At 39.0% G+C, this 27,809-nt stretch overlaps 1 protein-coding gene across 2 annotated transcripts in view; it reads left to right on the plus strand.

Annotated features, from left to right (window-relative positions):
* Pcca (propionyl-CoA carboxylase subunit alpha) overlaps nt 1-27,809 on the plus strand; it is a 370,367-nt gene that overhangs the window by 278,285 nt on the left and 64,273 nt on the right. For both annotated transcript variants that reach the window (XM_042285330.2, XM_006978778.4), the window contains exon 21: nt 19,013-19,066. In XM_042285330.2, coding sequence (XP_042141264.1) covers nt 19,013-19,066 — 54 coding nt within the window. The remainder of the gene's footprint in view (nt 1-19,012; nt 19,067-27,809) is intronic.

Raw genomic sequence — 27,809 nt, forward strand, 5'->3', positions numbered from 1 at the left:
TTTGCTAATTTTGTATTTGTTGAAGTTGTTTTATGAACAGAATCTTTTAGAGTTTTCATTCTGAAGAAATGAAAAAGCGTACATGTTAGAGTAGACTCAATATAAGGAAAGAAGGACATTTTTTATCTGGCTTTGAAATACCATTTTAAACTTGAAAAGGAGGCTTTTGAAATAGGTAAAAGGTAGCTATGTTTTAGGAACATCTTACTTTTTACTGAAGTTTTGCTAGCTTCTCAGCTGTGGCCCAGGCAGTTTACACACAAACTTGTCCCAAGTCAAAGTCATTAGACCACAGGTATCATTTAAATAATAAACTATAGCAAGTGGTTTTCATTTTGTTTTGTTTTGATTTCGATTTTTTTTTTTTTTTTTTTTTTTTTTTTTTTTTTTTTTTTTTGGTTTTTTGAGACAGGGTTTCTCTGTGTAGCTTTGCGTCTTTCCTGGAGCTCACTTGGTAGCCCAGGCTGGCCTCGAACTCACAGAGATCCGCCTGGCTCTGCCTCCCGAGTGCTGGGATTAAAGGCGTGCGCCACCACCGCCCGGCCTTGATTTCGATTTTTTAAGGACACGGTTTCTCTGTGTGACAGCCCTGGCTCTCCTGCAACTCACTTTGTAGACCAGGCTGGCCTTGAATTCACCTGTCTCTGCCTCCCTAGTGCTGGGATTAAAGGTGTACACTATCATACCTGGCTACAAACTGGTTTTTAATATTAAAATTGTTTATGTTTAATTGATAGATCATGATTGCCTGTGTCTCAGGGCACTTTGTACTGTCCCACAACATGTTACATTGTGTAATGATCAGCCAGGATAGTTCAGTTTAGACAGCTTCTCAAACAGTTGTCCTTTCTTTCAGAGAACATTGCAAAAGAACATGCCAAGCTTGTTTTCACATTCTTGGGCTATCAAAAGATTTGAATAAAAAGCAAATTATAGTTTCCCCAGTAGACGGGCAAAGGAAAGCCCATATTGTAGATCCACTGCCTGCTGCGGCCTGGGGCCTCCATCTAAACTTCAGCTGAAATGATACTGGCAGTGTGGGATCATGACGGAGTGAGTCTCCAGAAGTAGCTCAGGTCAGTCTCTGAATGCCTTTCACACAGTGAGCTCTGCGGTTCACATCACATGGGCGCCAGTGTTGGTGACACCTGTCTGTGAAAAGATATTTTCAGAGATGGAATGCCCGAACTTCAGTGTAGATGAAATGCTTATGATTTTAGTAAAGATGGATCTTAGCAGGTAAAGGTTCCCATGTGATTTTTGATGAGGAACATTTTGTGAACCAATTCAAACTGTCCTTTAAAAAAACATCCATTCTCAGTGTGATAACTGACATATCATGACATATCATCTATACTCCAGGGCAGGCTCCATGCCCAGGAGTAGTCAGCCAGCACAGACTGGACTCAATGTGTTGAGGGGGTGGTGGTAAAGAAACGGGAGGGAGGGAGAGAGGAAGGAAGAGTAAGAATCATGTTGGGTGGGTAGGGAGGTGGGGAAGGCTCTGGAAGGAGTTGGGAATGGACAAAATGCATTATATGAAATCTCAAAGAATTAATAAAATTATATTTAATAATCTGTTGCTGATAGTGGTAAACCAGCATTATAAAAATTGTGCTTGGTTATTTATTATATTTTGATTTGCCCCCAAAAAGAGAGTATTTGCTCAAAAAGAAATTTGTTTATTCTAGAAGTAGTTATATAGTGTCCTCATTGTTGTCCATGGTCTCTTAAAGCACAAAATATTAACTCCTTGACCCAAGACAGACAGAAGTTGCTGAAGGCTGAATTAGACAAAGACAATAGCAGTAGGGACAAGTGAAACAATTTGGTGGATATTGTGGGTGGGGCATCAGAGATTGGCAGATGCATTACTGCATGCCAAGAAATTACAGAATTAAGGATTTAATGTTGATTGTGATACTTAGAAGACAGCTGTGGTGGATCAGGTCTATGGAAGGCAGGTCAAGAATTCTGTCTGGACTCTCCATGTTTGAGAGTTGCTTTAGATATGTAAGAGTTAGTATGAGTAATTGACTGTGTCCTGAGCTGGAGCTGAAAACAAAAAATTGGAAGCCATGCGCAGTAGCATGGGTCTGTCACATGCAAACCATAAAGTGGAATGAGTATAGTGCTCATTCCTATAATCCCAGCATTGACAGACCAAGGCAGGAAGATGCATGACTTCAAAGGCAGCCAGCCTATAGAGTTAGTTGCTGTTTTTTTTTAAAAAAAAAAAAAGGGAAAATATTTATCTTAGACCTTATGATTAACTCACCATGGGTTGAAGATCTTGAAACTCTAAAAATATGCAAAGGGGAGAAGCCCAAGCTCTTATCTGTTTCACCAAGGAGGTTGGGATAGTCTGAGGTAGTAGAAGTGTTCTGTGTGTCATCGTAGTGTTTCTGCAGTCATACACAGCCATCAGAAGACATTGAATTCTAGGCTGTATGTGGAATGAGACCAAGAAAGCTCCAAAGGAGGGGGAGAAAAACTCGAAGCCTTTGGTGGCCTTGAAGTCGGTCAAGGAGACCTTTGGGTATGGGCTTCAACCCTTCTTTAGAGTATTGATTAATAAGGTGTAGACAAAAATGGATCTAAGATATGGGAAGATATAAATTGTAGATTATCTCACCATATGTCTTAAGACAGTAGTAGTTATGTCTATTTGTTCATGATTTTGTTTTTTTGTTTGCTTTGATTTGGCCTTTATTTCTGAAATTTCTGAAATAATTATTTCTTGTATTTTAAAATATTCCTTGAGTTTTGTCTCCTTTTTAGGAGATAATATATTTCATTTTGGGATTATGATTTTTATCTGGCATTTTTGTCATGGTATCATTTTTTGTGAGGTTATTTTTCTATGCTTTCTTCTCTTTTATAAGCTTATGTGGATCATGAGCATGACACTTTTCTGTTCATTTTTACTTGAAATTAGGCTCTTTGTTGTCCGTTTTTGACATTTAGAAATGACATATTATTCCTGTGACTTTTTGACACAGACTAGTATGGAAGAAAATGTAAGCACAGCTGGGAAAATCCTTCATCTAGTGATAATGGAGTGCATGGACTGGCTCTCTCGTACTGCTCTTGAGCCTTAGCTATATCAAAGTTGGCATGCTGATGCATTGTGCACTCATGCTCTCCTTGTTCTCAGTTACTCCTTCCCAACTTTTTGATGGCTACACTTCTAAGTTCAGTAGCCAAACTTCTACTTTTGGACAACCTGTCCAAAATGCTGATTCAGGGCTGTGTTGCTTGCTTTTGTCTTTCATAACCTGGAATATCTGAAGCATTCTTACTGAGGACTGACATTGTGTTTCCATGTCTACACCATTGTCTTGTATTGGCATTAAGGAGAAAGCCCAAGATTCATGCTTCTGGTCCATATAGATAGAACTCTCCATCTAAAGAATGATCATATATTAGCCTGTTGGAGGTGCTACATCCCATACAGAAGGAGCATATACTTGTTAATATCCTGTACTTTAGTTCCCTTGCCTCCACAAAACAAAGATCATCTTTCAAACTTGCAAATGGAAGATGATTCTAGTGGTGTTGCAATTGGTCCTCTAGCCCATTCCTTCCCATTCCTGTGTATCTTCAACTGCAGACCATCAATCTTTCTAAAGCAGAGCTGTATAACAGGGTTATAGAGCTGAGAATGTGGCTTAAGGAGAGAGAGAGAGAGAGGTAGGGGGAGAGGGAGAGAGGGAAAAAGGAAGAGAGGGAGAGGAGGAGAGAGGGAAAGAGACAGAGCCAGACACACAGAGACACACACACACACACACACACACACACACACACACACACACACACACAGAGAGAGAGACAGACAGACACACACAGAGAGACAGACAGACACACACAGAGAGACAGACAGACAAAGAGACACACACGGAGAGACACACACACACAGAGACACAGAGACAGAGAGAGAGCACACTTGTCTGAAGGAACTGACCATGGCTTCAGTCCCTGGCACAACAACAGAACATTGTGCATATGGGCCATGACCTGGCTCTCTAAGTCCTCCCCAGTTTCCTGTCCTGCCACTTTCATCTTCCAAGTATCCCTACTTCTGACCACACTGAACGACTCCCCCTTCCTCCAACTTTCCATGCTTGCTCCTAATCCAAAACTTATATAAACTTTCCCATCAACACAAAAGTTTTTCTTTCACTTCCTTTTGTAATGTTCCTGCTTAAATGTTTTCTAGTGACTTATTTTTAGAAAGGAGCTCATTATACTGCTGTGGAAGCATGAGTCCAAGTTTGAACTTCAGTACAAATGCTAAAAGGCACATTAGTGCACACCTATAACTCCAGTACTGAGGAGGCAGAGATAGGAGGATTGTTGGCAGTCATTATATCAGAACTGGTAAACCCCAGGTCAGTGAGAGACCCTATCTCAAAAATTAAGGTCCAGAGCAAATGGGAAAGACTTTAGCATCTTCTGACCTCCACACACATGCATACACATCATATAAACATGTACACATAAACACAAAATGACTTATTCTATACACATGCATACACATCATATAAACATGTACACATAAACACAAAATGACTTACTGTATACATGATAAATTGTTGTCAATTGTAAATGTTTCAAATATGTACATACATTATCAAAGTGCTAAATCAATCTAATTAAGCTATGTATTGCCTCAACCTTTCCCATCTATTTATGGTAGGGGCCCTTAACACCTACTCCCTCAGCAATCTTCAGTGATACAATGTATTAGTTGGTATATTTTGGGTTTCTTGAAGTTAATCTACTGAGCTAAAACTTTTTCCCCTTTGACTAATCACTCTCCACCAGTCAGCTCTCTACTTCTAGGAGTTCAGCTTTTCACAATTCTCCATGTGAATGAAGTCATGTGTTGTGTTTGGCTCTTTGTGACTGACTTACTTTCTTCACCATACTGTCCGGCAAATTTTTCTGTATTTTTGCCCATGACAGGATTTCCACTATTTCGAGAGCTGAATAGTATTCTATCAATTCACTGATGGACTCCAGTGGATTTCATGTTTTAGAGGTCACATGACCATGCAGGTATCTTGTCATAGTGTTGGCCTCATTTTCTTTAGTCACCCACTGTTATATGTGGAACTCTCTGATTGTAAGTACCTCTGAAGTTTTTGAGGCCCCTCTGTTCTGTTTTCCTTATTGGCTATATCCTGCTTATTTTTAAACCCCAAACTTTAGTATTTAGCAGTAAGCTGTCTATAACTCTTCTCGAAACTTAGTTGATAATTCTTCCCATCTCACAATATCTAATACATTTTGGTGTTGTTCTTGGTATTTTACTCTTTTGGGGGGGGGGGGCCGCCACCCAGCTCCAAAATAAATCACTCACGGAGGCTTATTCTTAATTACGAATGCCCAGCCTTAGTTTGGTTTAGTTTCTAGACAGCTTTCCTTAACTTTAAATTACCCCATTTACCTTTTGCCTCTGGGCTTCTCCCATTGTCTTACTTCTGTAAGTCTTATCCATACTCTGTGGCTTGCTATGTAGCTGGGTGGCTGGCCCCTGGAGTCCTCTGTCTCCCAATTTTCTCCTTGTATATCTTCTTTCTGCTTGCCAGCCCCACCTATCCTTTCTCCTGCCTTGCTATTGGACATTCAGTTCTTTATTAGACCATCAGGTGTTTTACACAGGCACAGTCACACAGCTTCACAGAGTTAAACAAATGGAACATAAAAGTAACATACCTTAAAATAATATTCTACTACATGTTTGTATGTGAATTTATCATATTGAAACATAATTAATTCATTTACAATTTGTTATCTTTCCTGTGGTATCCTGGGAGGTGGATTTTTTAAAGATTTGTTTCATTTTTTTTACTTGTGTGTACATAAGATATGTGTGCTTGTATGAATATATGTTACATGTGTGGGTGTCTGGGGTGGGGTGGGCAGAAAAGGGCACTGAATCTCCTGAACCTGGAGTTACAGGCTGTTGTGAACTTTTCTCTGTCCTGCCTTGTCCCATGGCCACTTGTAAATAATCACTCAGAGGCTTAATATTAATTACAAACTGTTTGGACTATTGCTCAGGCTTATTACTAACTAGCTCTTACAACTTAAATTAACCCATTGCTATTAATCTATATTTTGCCACATGGCTGTGGCGTTGCCAGTCTGCTGGCTTCTTACTCCTTGGGCTAACGTCTACCCTGTCTCTGCCCTTCTTCTCCCTGTGTCTCTGGATTTCCCTTGTGGCTCTATTCTGCCTTGTCATAGGCCAAAGCAACTTATTTATTAACTAATGGGAGCAACACGTATTCACAGTTACAGAAAGACATCCCACATCATTTCCCCTTTTCTGTCTAATCAAAAAGGGGAAGGTATAAACTTTAACATAGTAAAATTACATGTAACAAAACAGTTATCAAGCAAGAATTATAGTTACAATAGCTAGTCTATTTGTATTTGGCAAAATTAAAGAAAATATTCTATCATCTATCCTATCATTGTGAGTCTAAAGTTTCATATATAATTTATCTTTTATAATTTTATAACTATCTAGTTAGTCTTCAACTCCATCAAAGACCTCAGAAGGATATAATATTATCTGAGTAAACAGGAAGTGCATTATAAGAAAATTCCAAAATTTTAGAAATGACAGAGACATCATGTTGCCTGGACAGTCACCCAAAGTTCTTTTGTAATGTTGGGGCATCCATCTTCAGCCTATAAGTCTAAAGTATTGGGCAGACTTATTAGTGAAGCAGGGAATTTCAAGAACTGTCCCACATATTTTGGCAAAGTTTGTTAGTCACTTTTCTCTGTGTCCTACAGAATGTTTGGGAGTTTCTTCTGTGAAGCAGGAACCCTGAAGGACTGTCCCACCTTATTTTGGCAAAGTTCAGCAGTCACTTTTCTGTGGGCCCTGCATGTCCATTTTATATAGTATACAGTCAACCAATAAGGCAAAAGGAGGTTCTTGACCAAGTGGCTAATCTTGCCATAATGAAAGCAAACTCCTATGGAATTTCTTCGATAACCATCATCCTTTTATGAAGTAAAATGGTGTTGCCAGGAACAGCTGTGTCTCATTGTCATAAAAAGTCTATTATAACATTTTAAATGCCATATTCTATACATCTTTGAAGTGTTTGAAGGTTACCTATCTATCTGAAATATATTTCCGTATACCTAGAAAACCTAACATGACTATAAAGTTGACTATTATAGATGACTGACTATTAGTCTGTGTAACACAAATTCTAAACAGTCTTTTATTAAAAATCCTGCTGCCAGATATTGTGATAAATGCTGAAAGACCAGAGAGACAAAGGAACAAGACACAGCTACTACCTCTTACCTCACCAGCTCCTCAGCCTGAAAAGCCTCTAGTTCCTGTCTCTTCATGCCTAATATATCTTTCTCCACCCAGTCATCAGTTTCTGGGATTAAAGGTGTGTGTGCTTCCCAAGCAAAGACATGAGATCTCAAGTGCTGGAATTAAAAGTGTTTGACTCCCAAGTATTGGGATTAAAGGTGTGTGCCACCACTGCCTGGTTCTGTTTCTCTCCTAGACTTAGTCAGTCTCATGTAGCCCATGGTGACTTTGAACTCAGAGAGATCCAGACGGATCTCTATCTCCATAATGCTAAGATTAACGGTGTGTGACATCACCGCCTGGCCTTTATGTTTAATCTAGTGGCTTGTTCTGTCCTCTGATCTTTAGGTAAATTTTATTAGGATACACAATATATCACCACATTTCCCCCTTTTTGTCTAAAATAATAAAAGAAGGTTATAACTAATATAAGAAAAACTATATAAAATAATTATATATAATATGTACAGTCAAGAATTACATTAATAATGTCCAGTCTATTAACATTTGACAGATTCAGAGAAAATACTCCTTTATTTATTCAGTTTTAGTGAGTCCTAAGTATTGTACCTAATTCACTTTATATCCTAACTTGTCTTACTAACCCCAAGCTATCTTTTGATGTCTTTCAAACTTATACACTTTACACATCTTTAGTGAGTTTCTTTTCTGAATTTTTTAACAAGGAAAACTATAACTATCTAGTCTTCAACTCCCTAAGATACCCAAGAAGGAAATAATATTGCCTAAGTAAGCAGGAAGTGCAAGCAAGTGACTTCCAAAACTGTGAGAAATGACAGAAACAACTGGCTGCCTGGACAGTCACCCAAGGTTCCTCTCCAATGTTGGGGCATCCATCTTTGGCCTACAGGCCCAGCATACCTGACAGACTCATCTGTGAAGCAGGATTTTCTAAAGGTCCTTCCAACCTTGTCTTGGCAAGGTATGGCAGTCCTTTCTTTTGTGTCCTGCTTGTCTACTTGGACAGCATACTGTCAGCAGTTGAGGTAAGGGCACTTTCTTGCCTAGTGGATAACTTTTGCCACAAAAAAAGTAAACTCCATTGTAGTAGAAATCTTAAAGAGTCTTATTAATAAAATCAAACCTGTGGCCAGTTATTGAGATGAATGCTGGAAGGTCAGAGAAACAGAACAAGCCACAGCTAACCTCATCTGGCCAACTTCTCAGCTGGTCTTGTTTCCTCAGACTGGAAGCATCTGTGTCCTTATCCCAATGGCTCTCAGCTGAACTGCTGCTCGAAAGCCTGAAGCTTAACCAGCCAAAATGCTTCTAGTTTCTGGTCCTCATGCCTTATATACCTTTTTGCTTTCTACCACCACTCCCTGGGATTAAAGGCTTGCTTTCTGGGATTAAAGGCATGAGTCACCATGCTTGGCTGTATCCTTGAACACATGGATTTCTGCCTCTGGAATGCTAGGATTAAAGGCATGAGTGCCACCATTTTCTAGTCTAAGTATCTAATGGCTTTTCTGTTCTCTGACCCCAGATAAGTTTATTAGGGTACACAATATTTTGGGGAACACAATACTACCACACTCCACATGAAATCTGAAGTAGATTGGTGTTGCCAGGAGCAGACATGTCTCATAGTCATAAAAAAAATTATGTTATTAAAACATCTTAAATGCCATATTCCATAGGTCTCTGCAGTGTTTGAAGATGACCTGTCTATCTAAAATATATCTGTTTGACCTTGAAAACATACCTAATATGACTTTTCAGTTTGATTGTAATGACTAACTACTAACTTGAATTTCTTTATATCCTAATTAATTGGTAATAATAACTTTCAAGGACTAGGAATTTGCACAACATATTAAATGAGCTGTATAGGTAAAATACCTTGAATAAAATTAGGTACATATATACAGTATGTTTTAACAAAATTAATCTCAAATTTCTATCAATATACAAAATTTATATTCAATATACAAAAATCCAATCCAATGTAAAATATTTAAATCTAGTAGTTGCTTTTTAAAAGTAGATTCAGTAATCTACCTTTTTATCTTATTCTCCCTTTTTTCTTTACAGAATAGATTCAATAATATACCCTTCTATTATTCCTAGCTCTCTTTTTTATCAGAGTAGATTCAATAATCTACCTTTATCTTATCATAGCTATATCCTTTTTTTAAGAGTAGATTCAATACTCTACCCTTTTATCCTATGATTTCTATATATAATATATTTTTATATCATATCCCCCTTTCTTCTTTTAGAAAGAGCTTTACTATGTTCAATAACAATTTTTAACCAACCACTAAACAAAGACAAACATCCATAATCCATTTTTTGGGGAATGTGGGAGTAGTTTTCTAGGCTACTTCCTGCTGATTGAGGGCACTGGTAGTCTTATGGGGACACAAAGAAAATATAGGATTATGGTCAAGTCCTGACTGGAGTAGTCTGTGAGTCTGGATCATCTCAGCCTGCCATCTCGACAGTGCCCTGAGCAGTTTGTCGTCCAAGCCCATCTTTGGGTGGTGTTTGTCAGCTTAATGGCATTATCATTGACCTGATGGAATTGTCATTGTGGGGTCCCATCTTCTTTTTGGATATTTCAAAGTTGCAGTGAGGCGTTGTCATGGTTCAGTGCAGAAAATCTTTTTCCTGGGACATTTTTTCTGGATGTGTGTGTGGGTTTTTTTGTTTTTGTTTTGTTTTTTTTTTTTGTTGTTGTTGTTTTGTTTTGTTTTTAGATGTCTCATTTGTCCAGTGTTCCTCAGATTCCTTAGCCTTCATTCTCCCAAAAGACCAAAATAAAACCCTTCCCCAATCCTAACTTTGGGAAGTTTCCAATCTAATCTTTATCAATTTTGATTTATGTTTTCTCCTGAATTTTTTGTTCTCTCTTCTGTAGCTGTTCTATCTCCAGAGCAGTATGGTTTTTTACAATAGGCATTAAGTTCTTTAATTGCTCTGGGAAAGAGTTTCTTCCACAATGATAGGAAATGAATGAATGGAATTTGACATGGGTGCCTTCGAAAAGCCCCTCATGGCATTTCCTGCAGGCAAAGGCAAAGGATTTCCTTGTCAGTGCCTTGTTGATCTACATTTGTTAGTCCAATGTCTGCCTTTGCCACACCTTCTGCTTAATCCAGAAGAGAGGGGCGTTCTGTTGGGAATATTCTTGCAAAAACATTCTTTCCAGGAATGCCCTGTTTACAATCACCTTTTAGGTGACCTTGTTTACCACAGTTGAAACACTTGACATTACAGTTTTTCTTCAAACCTCTGGAAATCACCTCTCCTCTCCAAACATCATTATGGTCATGAGATTCAATATTTATTGTATCTTAGATCCATTCATTCAAGGGTGCGGATCTTGCCTTTAATGGCCTAATTACCCTTTTGCATTGTGCATTACCATTTTCAAAAGCCAGAGATTCAATTATTATCTGTCTGACTTCTGAATTTGATATCATTCTCTTTACTACTGAAGTCAATCTTTGTAAGAAATCAGTGAAAGTGTCTTTTGGGTCCTGTATAACTTTAGTAAATGACTCAGTTTTCTTTCCTACCTCTTCAATTCTGTCCCAAGCATTCAAGGATGTTATGCAGCATAAAGCTAGGGTGTGGTCATCATATAAAGATTGTCTTTGTATATCAGCATAATCACCCTTCAAGAAGTTGATCTTGGGGAATTTCAATACCTCTAGCCCTACTTCATTGTTCAATGGTCTTAGCCTCATCTTTCCACCAGGTCCTCCATTGTAATTATGGACCAGCCTCCAAGACAGCTGTAACCAAATCTCTCCAGTCCTGAGGGATAATTCTATTACAAGTTGATCACAAGTTTAACATCTGCTTCATTAAAGATGAGTGAATGCCATATGAGACTATTGCTTCTTTGAATCTCCTCAAATCTAACATTTTCACAGGAGTCCAGTCAGCTCTTACACAGCCTTGAGGATATGTATTACTGGGCAGTTCCTGTAAGGTTACTGGATAGGTTAAGGTTGGCTGTTTCAAAGCCTTAGGCTGTTTCTCTGTAACCTTAAGATGCAATGCTGAGATTGGTTCTCCTTTAAATCCTTCTGTCTGGGTCTGAATATCTCTATGATCTGTTTTAACAAGTTTTTCTAAAACTTTTGTTTTGGCACTCATATTAACCAACTTTTTTTTAAATGATAAAACAAGAATGATCAAACAAATAATATTTATAATTGACATTACATCTATCTCATCAACATTAATCATCTTCTCATTTAATTGTTCCATTTTCAGACTGTTTAATGTGTTATCAAACAGAGACCAAATGCCTTCCATTGTAAAAATGTTTCCCATTTTTTAATGAGGGAAAAAATTTTTTTCTTTTAACTAATTCCTCCCTTTAAGAAATCCCAATTCGGGGCTGGAGAGATGGCTCAGTGGTTAAGAGCACTGACTGCTCTTCCAGAAGTCCTGAGTTCAATTCCCAGCAACCACATGATGGCTCACAACCATCTGTAATGAGATCTGGTGCCCTCTTCTGGTTTGCAAGGACACATGCAGGCAGAACACTGTATATATAATAAATAAATAAATCTTTAAAAAAAAAAAAAAAGAAATCCCAATTGACTCACCAAATCTGCTGACAATGATGATTCAGATGATGGTGTGGCAACAGCCCAAGGAGGGGGCCCAGAGAAAGTCAAAGCCCACCGGGAGAGGGAAGAAGTGGAAGATCCGGCCATCTGCACAGGGGAAGTGTGCAAAAGTGGCTGACTCCTGTGGATTCTGGAGCCCCAAACCTATGGAGTTTGCTGCAGAGAGGCTGCAACAGAAACTTAGCCAGCAGGTTAGGGAGTCCAGCCCAGGCGGGTTGGAGACTCTAGCCGCATGTAGTTCAGGACTGAGCCTGGGACTGCAAGGCCGCAGGCAAGCAGCTTTTTCGTGAATACCTTCCCCAAAAGTTGGATGCCTGGTATAACAGGAATCCTAAACAGTCTTAAATAAAAACTCGCAGCCAGATATTGTGGTAAATGCTGTAAGATCAGAGAGACAGAGGAACAAGCCATAGCCACCTTTTTCTATTCTTTCATTTATTCATTTATTCATTCATTCATTTATTTATTTATTTATTTATTTTCCTTTTCCCTTTTTTGTTGTTTTTTGTGGTTTTGTTTGTTTGTTTTTCATTTGTTTGTTTGTTTGTTTGTTTTTGAGACAGGGTTTCTCTGTGTAACGGCCATGGCTGTCCTGGAACTCACTCTGTAGACCAGGCTGGCCTCGAACACACAGAGATCCACCTGCCTTTACCTCCCGAGTGCCACCACTACCTGGCCTCTATGTTTAATCTAGTGGCTTGATCTGTCCTCTGATCTTCAGACAACTTTAATTAGGATACACAATATATCACCACAAGTCTGTATTTCCTAATTACACATTACTTTTTTTATTTTTTTGGAGCTGAGGACCGAACCCAGGGCCTTGTGCTTGCTAGGCAAGCACTCTACGACTGAGCTAAATCCCCAACCTCAACACATTACATTTTTAAATGAGCTGCATGAACATAATATCTTAAACAAGAGTAGAAATATACATACAGTATAACAAAATTGACTTTAAATTTGTATCAATAAACCAAAATCCACACTAATGTTAAAATATGTATAATTAATAGTTGTTTTTTGGATTAAAGTAGATTCAATAATCTACCCTTTTATCCTATCATTTTTATATCATGCATTTCTATATCCCCTATGTGGGTGCTAGGAACTGAACTTGGACCCTCTGGAAGAGTAGTAAATGCTCTTAACCTAACCCTGTCTCTGGCCTCTGGATGGTGAATTCAGCCAGCACCGCTCAACACTGCAGTCTACAGATGGATGAATGACAGCAGAACCGCCGTTGTCAGGACTGAAAGTCGGTCGTTTTCAGATAAAGGATCTCACTGTGTGGCCCTGACTGGCCTGAGACTTAGTATGTAAACTATCCTGGCCTCGAACTCATGATGGATCCTGGTGCTTCTGCCGTTTGAGTGCTAGGATTACAGGTATGAGACACCATGTCCAGAATCAACACTCAGTTCTTGAGTCTCCCTCAGGACATAAAAGAAAGGAACCTTCAGTACTCTGCTGTGTGTTCTTTTCTCATTTTGCTTTTCAGAGTTCAGGAAAAACACAAAGGAAAAAACAAAGATTAGGTGATATATCTTACCCAGAAAGAGGAGCTAACTATTTATGTGCCTTATTTATCCTAGAGTTTTTGGTAAATACAGATTTTTTTTTTAAGAAGGCTTATTTTTTGCATGAAATTCTAACTGCTATATATTCATAGAATAAAGTACTGGGCTTCATCTTTATACGTGTGTCATATTTTGCTTATATTCACTCCAAACTTCCTTCTCTTCCGCTCATCCCCCATCACTTACTCCCTTCCTCACCCCAAATGCTCACACTGTACTTTCATCTGAATGTGCATATTTTTAAAAATATAGATCCTTTACATGAGAGAAAACATGCAATAATTATCTGGGTTTTTTTTTATTTCTTTAACATGACCATTTCTAATTTTAATCATTTTCCTGCAAATGACCTAATTTCATCCTTCTGAATGGCTGAATGAAATTCCACTGTGTATATACCACATTTCCTTCATTCATGCATATCTTGATGGACATGTCAACCTGTCCGTGATAACCTGGCTATCATGGATAGTGCTGCAGTGAATATGGGTCAACAGGTGTCTCTGTGCATATAGTGACCTAGATTCTTCCTGGAACAGAGCCAGGAATATTGTTGCTGTAGGACACAGTGCTTCAAATTAGGGAGGTTTATTTACTTTTGTGAGGTACTTCATGCTAATTTCCATGCTGGTTTTACTAACTCACTCTCCTACCAACTGTGTATAAGGGTTTCCACATTATTGTCACCGTTGGTTTTTGGTACAAACCCATTTGCCAATTCTTGCTGTTATTTTCTGGCCCAATGTTGTCCTTTTCAGGAAGTTCTTGTCTATACCATATCCTATAACTTCGCCTAGGGATAACAAATTTTCCAATCTTAAAGTCTGCGATCCCTTTTGAATTGATGTTTGTGCACGGTGAGACTCTGGACTCTCCTTTCTTGTGCATATGGGTATCTGGTTTTCCTGGCGCCATTTGTTGAAAAGGCTGCCTTTCTCCAGTGTGCCTCTGGCACCTGTATTTGTTTTTTTCTTGTTGTTCTGGCCAAATACCCGACAGAAGCAATTTAGGGGTGGGAGAGTTTAGTTTATAGTTTAAGAAGGGAGATAATCCATCAAAGCAGGGAAAGTGTAGTAGCAGTGGTGTGAGGCAGCTGGTCACATCATGTCCATTGTGAGGTTGCAGAGTGCAAACAGGAAATGGGGCCAGGCTACGAAACTGAGGCCTGCCCCAGTGATCCACTTTGTTTAGTGAGGCTCTTTCTCATAAAGGTTCCAAGTGCCATAGTCTGAGGACCAGATCTCCAAATACAATTTATGAAGAACATTTTACATTTAAACTACAATAACACTTTAGCCAAATAGCAGTTGGCTGCAGCCCTATGGACTTGTTTCTAGGTGCTCTGAGCCTTGCATTGGTCTCCATATCTGTTTTTGTGGCAGTGGTATGCTGTTTTGTTATATGCATAATTTGAAATCAGGTACTCCAGCAACTCTGTTTCCTCAGGAGCTGGCTTTAGCTTTTGTATCTGAGCTCTTTTTTCCCCCATGCATGGATTCTGAATTTGGCATCTTGATCATGTTTCTGGGTTTTTGATAGTTGTGATAATTCTGCTTTTTTTCTTTATCAATGTCTGAGATACTATTTCCTTCACTTTGTCTTTTGTTCTTGATAACTTTTATCTTCTGCTTTCTCTAGTCCACTGGTGATGCTTTCCAGTATGTTTATTTAATTAATTCAGTTTTCACTTTGAACATCCTGCTTGAATTTTTCCCAAATCTTAATTTCCTTGCTGAATTTCTTATTCATGCTGCTGACTTTCTTGCACAGGCCCTGAATTGAATTCCTTACTTCATTATACAGTTTGAACATTTTTGAGATCATTGATCAATGTTCAACCTAGACTTTGAATTCTTTTTCTGTCATCCTTTCATTTCAGTATCCTTGGATTTGGTTACTGCAGTCATGCTCCTTTGGAGGAGTCATATTACCTTACCTTTTCACATTTGTTGTCTCTGTGTTGGAATTTATGCAATCTCCCTTTTGGTTTTATTTCAAGTTCTTAGTGATCAACCTTCTCTTGAGAGCACAAACCTGGTATTACTCACAGAAGAGAAAACAAACTTCTGAAACAGTAATACCAAACTTAACCAAATATTGAATACAGTCAAAACCATTAAAGCCAATGAAGATAGCACAGTGAGCACAGAAAGGAAGCTGCCAGGCTTGGGAGATGACGTAGATGGTAAAGTGCCACATCAGCATGAGGACCTGAGTTCATTTCCCAGGCACCCACATAAAAGTCAGACACAGCGGTGTGCACCATCTTGTGATGGGGCTGGAGGCTTATCTAACCAATCTTACCCAAATAATTGAGCTCCAGGTTGAAGGAGAGACTTTGTCTTAAAATACAAGGTGGGGTATGACTGAGGAAGACACCAACCTCTGGCCCCCACCCATGTCTCAAACACACATATCATACATACACATGCAGAAACTGGCAGCATTATATAGCATGAGATATAAATTTTAAAAACAAAGTAAAAGTAATCATAATAAAGGAATGAATGAAATTAAGGAGGCATTTAAGAACAAGAAATAAAAGAAGGGTTAAGGAAAAGCCATGCAAAGAATGGGCAGGATGTTACAGAGGAGAGAAGGGAGCGCCAGATAAAGTTTTGATTAAATAATAAAAAAGAAAAATAGGTAAATACAGTTTAACTTAATAAAATCTAAAAATGCTTAGTAATAAAGTTGAAACAATAGTAAAAGATAGTAAAGACGCCCCTCCCTCCATACTTTAAAAGAAAGTTAGGAAAAATGTTTTTAAAAACTAACCAAGTGTTGTAGTGGCTTACTTCAGAGTCCTCTGATACTGGAATGTAGCAAGTGGAAGGGAGGTCGGGTGACATCAAGTCTCTCGTCTTTCTTTACAATTAGGTTGTTACTTAGCCTCTGCCACTCAGGAGTTACTTGCCCATCAGGGCTGCGTTCAGTTGAGGGTCTTCTCTTCTTTGCCTACCTGGAGCCACTGCTGGCCACACAGCTTTGCAGCCGGGTTATCTGATTGACTTCACTCATGTCTAAGCCCAATGCATTAGAGAGAGAGATGGAAGCAAGTTAAACACTCAGATTGCCACTTGGGGTCCTAATCTCATTGCTTTCAGTGAGCTCCACTCCTGAGGAAAGAAGAGGCTGTATAAGAGGCCACTGAGCTTCAGTCTTCAGACCCTCTCACATCAAACCACAAGACCAGGTAGGACAGCCTAAGCTCTGGCTTCTCTTACTGGAAAGAGCCAGGGTGGGAGATGGAGCCAGGAGTGGTTTTCTCCACATAGTCTATGACTTTCCTCCTGCCCTGTCATCTTTTTCATGACTCTGTTGTTCTTCCTTTCTGTCTCTTGTAGCCCTGACTCAGAGTCACACACAGCTGTCTTCTAATGTGCTGTCTTCTAGAAGCTCTAATTTCTAGAATTTCTTTCATACTCTTTGGTTCATTCTGTGTGTATTAAAATATATTACACAGAGAGTATCCCCAATTTGTCAAGCAAAGATGCAAACTGCTCCAACATCATCTTGTGTATTGGAGTTTGGGATTAAGGATGATTAACTGATAGATTGTAGATGTTCTAGAATCCATGAAAATCTGAGCCCTTTCTGGTTCCAAGCATTTCAGGTAAGGTCATTCAACTTGGATGGAATTTTCCATGTATTCAAAGTTTTTAAATGGCTTCCTGGATGCACCAAAAGTTGTGTCACAGTCTTTGCTATTGTTTTTATTGGCATTTCTTGATTCTGTGAACTGCCTTTGATGATGTTTTTGTAGCTTTGCTTTCCTATTTAGCCAATATTTCCCCCCTTAGTATAAATCCTTAGAAATAAATTAATGGACCAAAATGATGACATGATTTTAAGGTTGCCTAATGCATACCACACTGCCTTAAACATGGTAGTAACAATGTGGAGTTAAGCTGTTGGCCGTATCTGTAGGTGGGGAGAAACTTATTTTTCTAGAAACCTCTTTTCCCCTCTGTGACCTCCGACAGTAAAGGAGTCAAGAGGTCCCTCTAGTTTCCATCAATCTAGTGATCTTGGAGATCTGTGTTAATGAATCTCTGCTTCTGGACAGGGACTGAAAGTGCAGGGGAAGCCATTAATACTCTGTAGTGGGTAGTGTTGATTGTTAGCTTGACTAGATTAAGAACTGGTCTTTCTGTGAGGGTTTTCCAGAGAGAATTAGCTGAGGGGGAACACTGACCCTAAATGGGCATCACCATCTCATGGATGGGGTCTTAGTCTTCTGCTACCACGGACAAGAGCCACTGTGTCTCCATCACCATGATAATCTGAGCCCAAACAAACATTTCCTCAAGTCGCTTCCCACCAGGTATTTGTTTATAGCAACAAGTAACTGATACGCCATTCATCTTCCAGGACTCGGCCACCCTTAAAACCTGCAGTGTTTCTCAGAACTTTCTCATTTGCACTCTCATGTTCTCTCTCACTAGCACAGGGGACTTGAAGGAGCAAGTTAGGATTGAACAGATAGTTTTTTGCAGGTGAGGCTGCTGAAGAATATGCAACTTGCTTCCAGTGCACCATTTAGCATTCATTTTCCAGGAGTATTTCTGACTTTTAAAAGATCAAATGAGTAAGATAGTAACAGTAATGTTTTATTTGCTTTGAGTAATATAGTGATATATGTTTAGTATGGGGCAACTTGTTTTTTTTTATTTCTCTTTCAAAAGAATTGCATTGTTTTCATTGTTACTTCTTCTTCTTCTTCTTCTTCTTATTATTATTATTATTATTATTATTAGTAGTAGTAGTAGTAGTAGTAGTAGTAGTTTATGATGTGAGTACAGGCACACATGTACCATGTGCATGTGTGGAGATCAAGTTACAAGTTGTGAGAGTTGGTTCTGTGCTCCACAGCGGGTGCCAGAGATCAAATTCAGGTGGCCAGGCATGTGTGGCCAGCACTTGTACTTGCTGAACCGCCTCACTGGTCTTGTTGCTGTCTTAAAGAACATCAGTTCACTTCAGTAGCTACTGGAGTATTGCACACTGTATTTTACCATTTGGAGTTTTATTTCAAATGATTTTAGTCTTTTCACAGAGTGGACAGTTGGCACCATGGTTGATTTTAGATTTTTAGACTCTCCAAACCAAACCCACACCAGTTATCATTGCAGGGTTTTCTCCCAGCCCTTCTCCCTGTGGCAGGGAGAGATTCGCCATCCCCAGGCTCACCTGTCCAGACTTTCTTACCAAGGGGGGCCATGTGCCCTGCCCTCTGTGACTGGTTTCGGCTCTGATGCTTTTGATGCTCCCCTCATTTCTAAGCCAAGTGTTCTGGGGTGTAGAAGAACTATCCTTTATTCACTCATTCACTGCTTGATGGGCATTTGCAGTTTTTGTTTAGTGATTGTGCACATTCAGTACATTGCCCCGCCCCCCTGCGCCCCCCCCCCCCCCCCCGTGGATACAATTTTATTTTATACTATTTTTTTTTCTTTTAGTGTATTTCTCGAGAAGCGGGTGGAAACATGAGCATTCAGTTTCTTGGCACAGTGGTAAGTATGAAAAAATACTATGCATCCTCTTGGTCAGAGAGAATTGTTTGGTTTTCTCCCCTGTTTTTGCTCCCCTTTATTGTGATTTTATTTTGCTATCAAATCGAGACACCTCTGAGAAGCCGGATATGTGAGAAAAGCTTCTGTGTTGGAAATATTTCAGTTGCGTCTTCTCAAAGAGGAAATGCTTCTCTAGTTCCAGCTTGTGGGGTAGTTGTACTTTTTTCCCATTGCAGATTTCTCTGTATTCTTAAAAGTAAGAGTGTATTGTATAAAAACAGAGAGCTTGACTTCCTCCCCCTCAGTTTGCTTCCTATCTTTCTCTGTTAAGTTCTTCACATCCACCTTTCTAAAGAAATTGAATCATTTTTTTTTTGTTTTTTCTTTTAGATAATTTATGTATATGGGTGTGGTTTTTTTTTTTAATTTTAAGCTATCACTTTGATGTGGCTTATTTGGTGTACGCTTATTTTGCCTGCAAGTATATCTGTTCACTACCTGTATACCTGGTGGTTGTGGAGGCTACAGAATCCCCTGATAGTTGTGAACCACCATGTGGGTGCTTGGAATAGAGCTCAGGTCACTTGGAAGAGCAGCTAGTGGCTTAACCACTGAGCCATCTGTTCAGCCCCTGTAAACCTCATTTTAATGGAGACATATTTAGCATTCTAATGAATAGAGGGGATGCATTTTTATTTATCTGTGAATCTCAGTTGTAAGCTACTTAAGTTGCCTCTATATTTTTGCCTTTATGAATGTGTTTTGATTCTTGTATTTTAAAAATTATTTTCAAACACATCTGAGATATTTTTAAATTTATAAGATATATCTCTTCATAAACTGACTCAAAGCTGTGAACAGCTTTATGACTGGTTACAATTTTAGTTATTTTCTAGGCTTTAGGACACCACCCACTGTGTGACGGAGTGCTTTATACTCTAAGTAGTACAGTTCTGATTGCTTGCTAAGTTTGTTACTGTATTTACATGTAAGGTTACAGTTATTGTTAGTACCAGTTATAGTTTTCAGAACATTGTTAAAAGCATACTGTAAATGTGTTGTTTTTCTGTTGCTGCTGTAGAGCATCTCTGTGTTCTGCTATGAAGTCTTATTATTTGTAGTATGCAGCACACCTGTTTGTCTTTGAGGCAACTTTTTCAGAATGGACACAGGCATGAAAGTTAGTTCTTATGGCTCTGAGGGTTTGTTGAGGGCATTAGAAAAGCCTGTGGCTTGGAAAAAAACATAGCAGCTTTGTAGCAATGAGATATGGACATTCATGCCTTAGTGCTTTGCTGTCTCTGTATAGAGATGCGTGTATAATGCATAGGTGTGTAGTATATGTTTGGTAGATTGTGTATAGGCAGGCCCTTGAATAATGTAACATAAACTTTAGGTATTTAACCTCAGGTTAAATACTCTTCTTGTTCTAGTTAGTACATTTTATAAACAAAAATATTGTTTAATGTATGGATGAGAAGTTGTACGAGACTCAATAGGGTATGCTTATTGGTGTGTGCGTATAGAAACAAAGCAAATGTAACTTCTTTTAAGGAACTGGTCATACACTTGCAGAGGTTTTGCAAACCTCAGATCTTCAGAGGAGGGTAGTAGACTGGTAACCCACGAGAAATCACATTTAAGATTCATAGTTGGTCTTCTCACTGAACTCCGGGTTAGTTCCCATGAAATCCTTCAACTGATTGAATGATGCCTACCTAAGTATACAAGGCAATCTGTCTTACTAAAACTTGGTATAAAACTTTATAGTCCTTTGGGGAAACATCCACGATAACTTGGCCAAATATCTGGATACTGGGGTTTTGCTAGGTCGACCCATAAATTCAGCCATCTTAGAAATATGTACCCATCCTCTAGAGAAGTGGTTCTTAACCTGTAGGTCATGACCCCCTAAACCACTGGAAAAAAATATTTACATTATGATTCATATCAGTAGCAAAATTACAATTATGAAGTAGCAACAAAATAATTTTACGGTTGGGGGTTGATACAACATGAGAAACTGTATTAAAGGATTTCGGCATTAGGAAGGTTGAGAACCACTGCTCTCGAGGGGTCTGAGTAACAATAGTTCTCTCCTTCTAGAATAGGGCAACATGCCTTCCATGAAAGCAGCTCATTTGGACAATGGTCTGTGCCAGTGCACAGTGACCTATCATATCCTTTCTTGTATGCACAGAGTTCTGCTAACAGTTTCCTCTGCCCCCAGTACTCAGGCTAGGAAGGCACCACTGCTTCCACCTTCGCTGATGGACAACACAATTTCCAGAGCAATCCTAGTTACTCTAAACTCTTGCAGTGGCAGTTTCGATGGTGGGTTTATTGTATTGTGTTTTCTCTGTGTGTCATTAACAGTAAAGGATTGGTGTAGAACAGGGCTGATGAGGATGGACTGTTGTAAGCACAGAGTCCTTTCTTTTGTGAAGGTGTTTGCAGGAGTAGCTGCATCAAGACACAGACCATGGGTTTAATGGTCTTTGTGAGAATCTTTGTTGAGTCTTCTCATTAAGTTGATTTCTTTTAATATTGATAAGCATGGTCTTTAATGTTTGAAGAGTTTAGTTTTAGACCATAAAAATGCTTAAGTCAGCTGGGCGGTGGTGGCGCACGCCTTTAATCCCAGCACTCGGAAGGCAGAGCCAGGCGGATCTCTGTGAGTTCCAGGCCAGCCTGGGCTACCAAGTGAGTTCCAGGAAAGGCGCAAAGCTACACAGAGAAACCCTGTCTTGGAAAAAAAAAATGCTTACGTCACTAAAATGGAAAAACAACCGATACCATTCATTTTTTACTCTGAACTTTGAGGAAACTTCATTACTTAAAAAAGCCTGCTTTTATTAGCTATTAGCTAATACAAGGGTTAGAAATTACATAAAATATAACTACATAATTGTCCAGGTACATTTAAAAGAACATTTTATAGTCAGATGTGGTGTCACATGCCTATAGTCCCAGCACTCAGGAAGTGGAAACAGGGAAGGATGTTGAAGTCAGCCTGTCCCCAAAACTCAAGGGGTGGGAATGGACTTAGCCTAGCATTTCTGTTTGTTTCTGTGTGTTAGAGACTGAGCCCTGGTGCCTTTCTCATGCTGGGCAAGCAATCCACCACTGAGCTACACCCAGCCCTGTTGTGTGAAAGGGTTAGGTTGCGGATCATAATTCTGGTTCTGACTCATAAGCTACGAAAGGATTGACTGTAACAAACTGTGAAGGAACTGAGGTATTCCTGGCTTATAGGATGGGAAAATAGCCTCCTATGTTTCAGTGACACTTCTGGTTGGCAGGGAACTCTGGGTCACTATCTCTCCAAACCCACATTCCTCACATGAGGCAAAGGAGGCAGCTTGACGTCAGCGCCCACAGTGGGATCTCACTTTGGGACAGTGAGCTCAGGGAGCCAGGTGTAGAGCAGACAGCATCCCTCCAACCTCCAACGTTCCACCCCAGCTTCTCACACATCCAGTCTTCCAGAGCAGAGGATGGTCATCTTTTCAGTAGAGTAAGAAAATGCCAGAAGCTCATGGAGATTTGCCTCCTTACAGTGGTGTGTGTTACTCCTGTCAGAGGTAGGCCAGTTTGCCTCAGCACACAACCTGGAAACCTGAAAGGCCTTCTTCAGTTTATAGGCCCTCATGTTCATTTAAATGGATGCCATATTCACATGAAAGGTAGGGATTGGAGAAATGGGGGATCTATTCTTCTATCCCCTCTAAAGCTTTAGCTCATGATTTCCAATCCAAACAAATGATCTCTCCTTTCTGCCATACTGTTTGAACTACAGTGGACAATTACCAGATAATGCTTCAGTAGAATGAAGGTAGTTTTCTGAATGAATGGAATGGTACATTTCAGGGTACATTTATCTTATGTCTAGAGAAGCACAGTGACCTGGGTGCGTATGTTATGTATGTTTTACCTTCAGTGTCTGTACCTGACTATTATCCTGCTTCCCAAATGTAGTTTATAGGATGTTTACTACTCTAGAAGTAGTGGGACCTGGAAGAACGGCGCTAGTAAACAAGGCAGACTAAAGTCTTATGCAATAGCCTATGGCAATGAATGATCTGAACTAAACTCATGCCATCCCCTACACTTGACATGGTCATGAAAGCATAATCCAAGAATAATAATTACGTGTTTTTTGAAGACACTGAGGTCATATGACTCGTTTTGTTTTCTTGAAGTTTTTTTTTTATAAGCACTCAGAATTCTCCTCACATGACTCCATTCTTGGACTGTGTTCGGACATTCCCCCTCCCCCCCCCACACACTTTATTTTTTAAAAGCAGGATATCCAGAGTTTTGATTTGAGATGTTGCAGATACATCTAATTGTCATCTGATGCATGAGCATCCTATAAGCAAGAAAATTATAAACATAATGAAAAATGTTAGTACACTGGAAGCATTGTATGTAATACTCGCCACTAAGAACAGGGATCCAAACTATGTCTAGTACTATTGGTTACATTATTATATTAGTTAGAAAAATCTAGAGTATAGCTTGAAAAGACACCCAAATGATTAAGCCCATATTTGCCCTTTAATAGGAACACAAATGTTATGATGATATTCTATGCAAATAGGAAGTGATTCAAATCCCAAGGAAAAATTAAATGCAGTCCCTTCAGATGAATGAATGAAAGTATTATGGTCCCAAGGTCCAGTCATAAGCACAGACTCACTAGTAGAGTTACTTTTCCCTTGGTGCATAGGGCCTTAACTTGGCCCCAGGTGGGCAGACTTAACTTCTAATGATATGGTCGATATCTCCTTCTGCCCTTTAGCTGGAGGTTTGCTATCTTTCTGGTGACTTTTACTGTCTCCTCACCCTCTGCCGTTGTCCTTGATAGCCTCTGGCCAGAGGAGCTGAAGAGGAATCCACAATTTTTTAGTGGATCTGTCTGCAATGACAGAAGTATAACTAGGGCAGGTTAGTACATCAGCTGCTTATTTCCTTCTGCAACAAAACCAGGGAGGTTAGAGTATGCATGCGCATGAGTCTATTGCTGGAAATAATTCTACAGCAAGCAAAATCTGAACCAATAGTTAAGGGTTTGTGAATTAACAGTAATAGATAAATCAAAACAGCATGTTCTGCCTGTTGGGCTGAGGGAAATGAAGTATCAATAGTTGATGACTATCTGGACCATAAATCCCTCCTATACCCTTAGATAAGCCATCAGTAAAATAAGTATCTACCTGTGTAATGGGAGAACGTTGGACAAGTTTTATAATCACAAATTCAGTTTGTATGAGGAAATCCCATAGCTTACCAGCTGGATAATGATTTTCTATCCGTCCATAGTAATTTGCAAATGAAATCTGAAAATCCATAGTTCTGTGAAAATTGATTGTTACTTAGGAGTAATATAATACAGCAAGGATCAAATACATATAATTGTTGTCATTGTGTCCTTGCCTAATTTACTAAGTGAGCAAGAAGAGTAAGGTAAGTTATTATTTCATGGCCCTTATGGTATAAATAAATCCATTCCAAAGTTGATCCTCTTGTGCCATAATACCTGTAGGAGACAATTTATTGGAGAAGATAAATAAGTTTAGAGGCAGTAAAGGATCCATATGATACACAAACACTTCTTTTATTCTGCATTCAAATAGGTGCAGTTCTTTTCTTGCCTGTTGGCAATATTTGAGGACTGTCAACATCACCTCTCCTAGAGTTTTAAATAGTCAATGGATTGGAAATACCAAGTATAGCTCATGAGGCTGAGAAAGAATTGGGAAACTAATTCCTTTTCCCTGCTGTGCCCTAGCTTGCCTAGGTTGTGAAGTTAGCATTTTTATAGGCTCATGAAAAAGTGAAGAGAATTCAGGATTAGATTGATTGTCATATTCCTCATCCCATGCTTCACAGTCACCTTCAGGCAATGGAGGATATGTATTTAAGGCATAGTTATCAGTGATGCTGTTTTTACTTTGGTTTTACCTAAATGGGGAAAAATCTTTTTACCAGTTTTAAGGTTTGATCATCTAGTTTATATTCATTCAAAGAATTAGCCATTCCTTCCTCATGATTAATATCTTCCTTAAGTATTTTGATAATAGTCCAAATTAATGCCCAAGTGACCCACCCAAAATTGAATGGGGTTTTCTCTCTCCGCCCCTTGTTTTTATACCTTTACAATATTCTTTCAGACTGTCCCATACCTCTTCATCTAAAGTTCCTTTTTGTGGAAACCAGAGATTACAATAATAAACTTACAGGCAATATAATAGTTATGGTTTTAGTACTTGTGCTCCTCCTTTTAAAAAAAAAAAAAAATGATGCACAAGCTTCACATAAGGCGAAGCCTTTGCTGGTTTCTGTCTTTCTCACCTCCTTCTGTGAGTTCCTCAGTCTTCTGTCTTATAGCCAACTCTAGGTCCCCGATTCATGGTACCACATGCACAGCTCTAAATGCAGTGGGACCTGGGAAAAATGGAGCTGATAAATGAGGCAGGTTAAAGTTTCATGCAATAGCCAGTTCAATGAATAATTTGAAGACAACTCACTTCTATCCTCTACACCTGGGAGGGGCATGAGAGCATAATCCAAGAACAATTCCCTGTTTTTAAAGAAACTGAGGTTATAAGACTCTTTTCTTGGAGTTTTCTCATAAGCACTCAGAATTCTCCTCACATGACTCCATTCTTTGACCATGTTCCAACAATTTGACTCTTTATTAGTTGCTCCTACAATAGGCTGCTGCACATAGGTAGCTCATGGCATCAGAAATTCACTGATAGCCCTGAAAAAGAAACCCAAAATTAGATGCAGCATGACTGGCTCCTTACGCTCTTGTGGAAGCCCTGGTGAACCTTTCCCCCAGGTTCTGGTTGTTGTTATTGTTAGTTTTTGGTCTTTTGGGGGGCCTGCCATCTAGCTCTCAGTTCACACACAGAGGCGTATTCTTAATTATGAATGCCCAGCCTTAGCTTGGCTTGTTTCTTGCCAGCTTTCCTTAGCTTAAATTATCCCGTCTACCTTTGGCCCCTGGGCTTTTCCCGTTCTCTTGCTTTTGTAAATTGTACTCTTACTCTGTGGCTTACGGTGTAGCTGGGTGGCTGGCCCCTGATGTCCTCCTCCTTCTCTGGCTACTTCTTTTCTTCCCAGATTTCTCCTTCTATATATTCTCTCTGCCTGTCAGCCCAGCCTATCCTTTCTCCTGCCTTGCTATTCAGTTCTTTATTAGACCATCAGGTGTTTTAGATAGGCACAGTAACACAGCTTTACAGAGTTAATCAAATGCAACATAAAAGTAATATACCTTAAAATAATATTCTACAACAGTTCCTCCTTTTTGTATAAATAAAAATAAAGGTTTTAACTTTAACATTGTAAAGTTACATACAATCAAAACAATTATCATGTAGGAATTACATTTAAAATATTCTGTCCATTTATAATAAAGTTAGCATATTCAAAGAAAATAATGCATTATCTATTGTATCATAGTGAATCCAAAGTTTTACACCTAACTTACTTTCGATCATAACTAAGAAAAACTGCAACTATAACTATCTGGCCTTCAGCTCCCTCAAAGACCCAGAAGGATGTAATATTATTTAACAACAGAGACATTTGGCTACCAGACAGTCACCCAGAGTTCCTCTGTAACATTGGGGCATCCATCTTCAGCCTACAGGCCCAGAATATCTGGCAAACTTTTCAGTAAAGCAGGAATTTTGAAGGACTGTCCTGCCTTATTTTGGCAAAATTCAACAGTCTTTTTCCTGTGTGCCCTGCATGTCTAGTTTACATAGCACATGGTCAAACAGTCAAGGCAAAAGCAGTTTCTTGCCCAAATGGTAAGTAATCTTGCCACAATGAAAGCAAGCTTCTATGGAGTTTCTTCAAGGCCCATCATTTCTGAAGTAAATTGGTGCTGCCAGGAGCAGATGTGTCTCATTGTCATGAAAAACCTTAGTTTAACAAACATTTAAATGTCATATTCTGTAAGTCTGTAAGTTTGAAGACCATCTATCTATCTAAATATATCTCTATGATCTGGAAAGCATACCTAACATATCTATAAATTTTATTGTTATAAATGACTACTAACCTATGTTTCCTGATTATCCTATATAGTTTATAAGAACAGCTTTCAAAAACTAGAATTTTACCTTATATTTTAAAATAAACTACATAAGTACAATACCTTAAACAAGAATAGAAACAAATTTTTATCAATATATAAAATTCCTTTAAACAAGAGTAGAAACATATACACAGTGTAACAAAAATAACTTTAAATTTGTATCAATATACTAATGATATACAAACATCTATAACTCACCAAATAACCAAATAAGCCACCCACACCTCCCAACTCTTGGACATGTGGGCATAGTTTTCTCCATACTGCATTCTGCTGTCTGTGGATGAACTATATTTAGGGTCCCAGAGAGAAAATTTCAGATAATAGCCAAGTGCTGGGAAAACCAGCAGTAGTCTTTGCTGATAGATATCAGCTGTCAAGATTCAGGAGGTCTTACCTGATCAAAACTGATCCATATTAACACTGAAGGAATCCACAGCCTTTCATCTCCTGTGGGAACAAAACTCCAAAGCATTTTTGATTTCCATTTGAAAAATACTAGAGTATCTGGGTCAGTTCAATTTGGCAGTCCTGTTTATAAGCCTACACCTGTTAGCAGCTGTCATTTGCTCATTACCATTCAAAAAATTAAAAACCAACAATACTATACAGGACTCAGGCTCC

Source organism: Peromyscus maniculatus, chromosome 9 (assembly GCF_049852395.1).
Source record: "Peromyscus maniculatus bairdii isolate BWxNUB_F1_BW_parent chromosome 9, HU_Pman_BW_mat_3.1, whole genome shotgun sequence".
Lineage (NCBI taxonomy): Eukaryota > Metazoa > Chordata > Mammalia > Rodentia > Cricetidae > Peromyscus > Peromyscus maniculatus.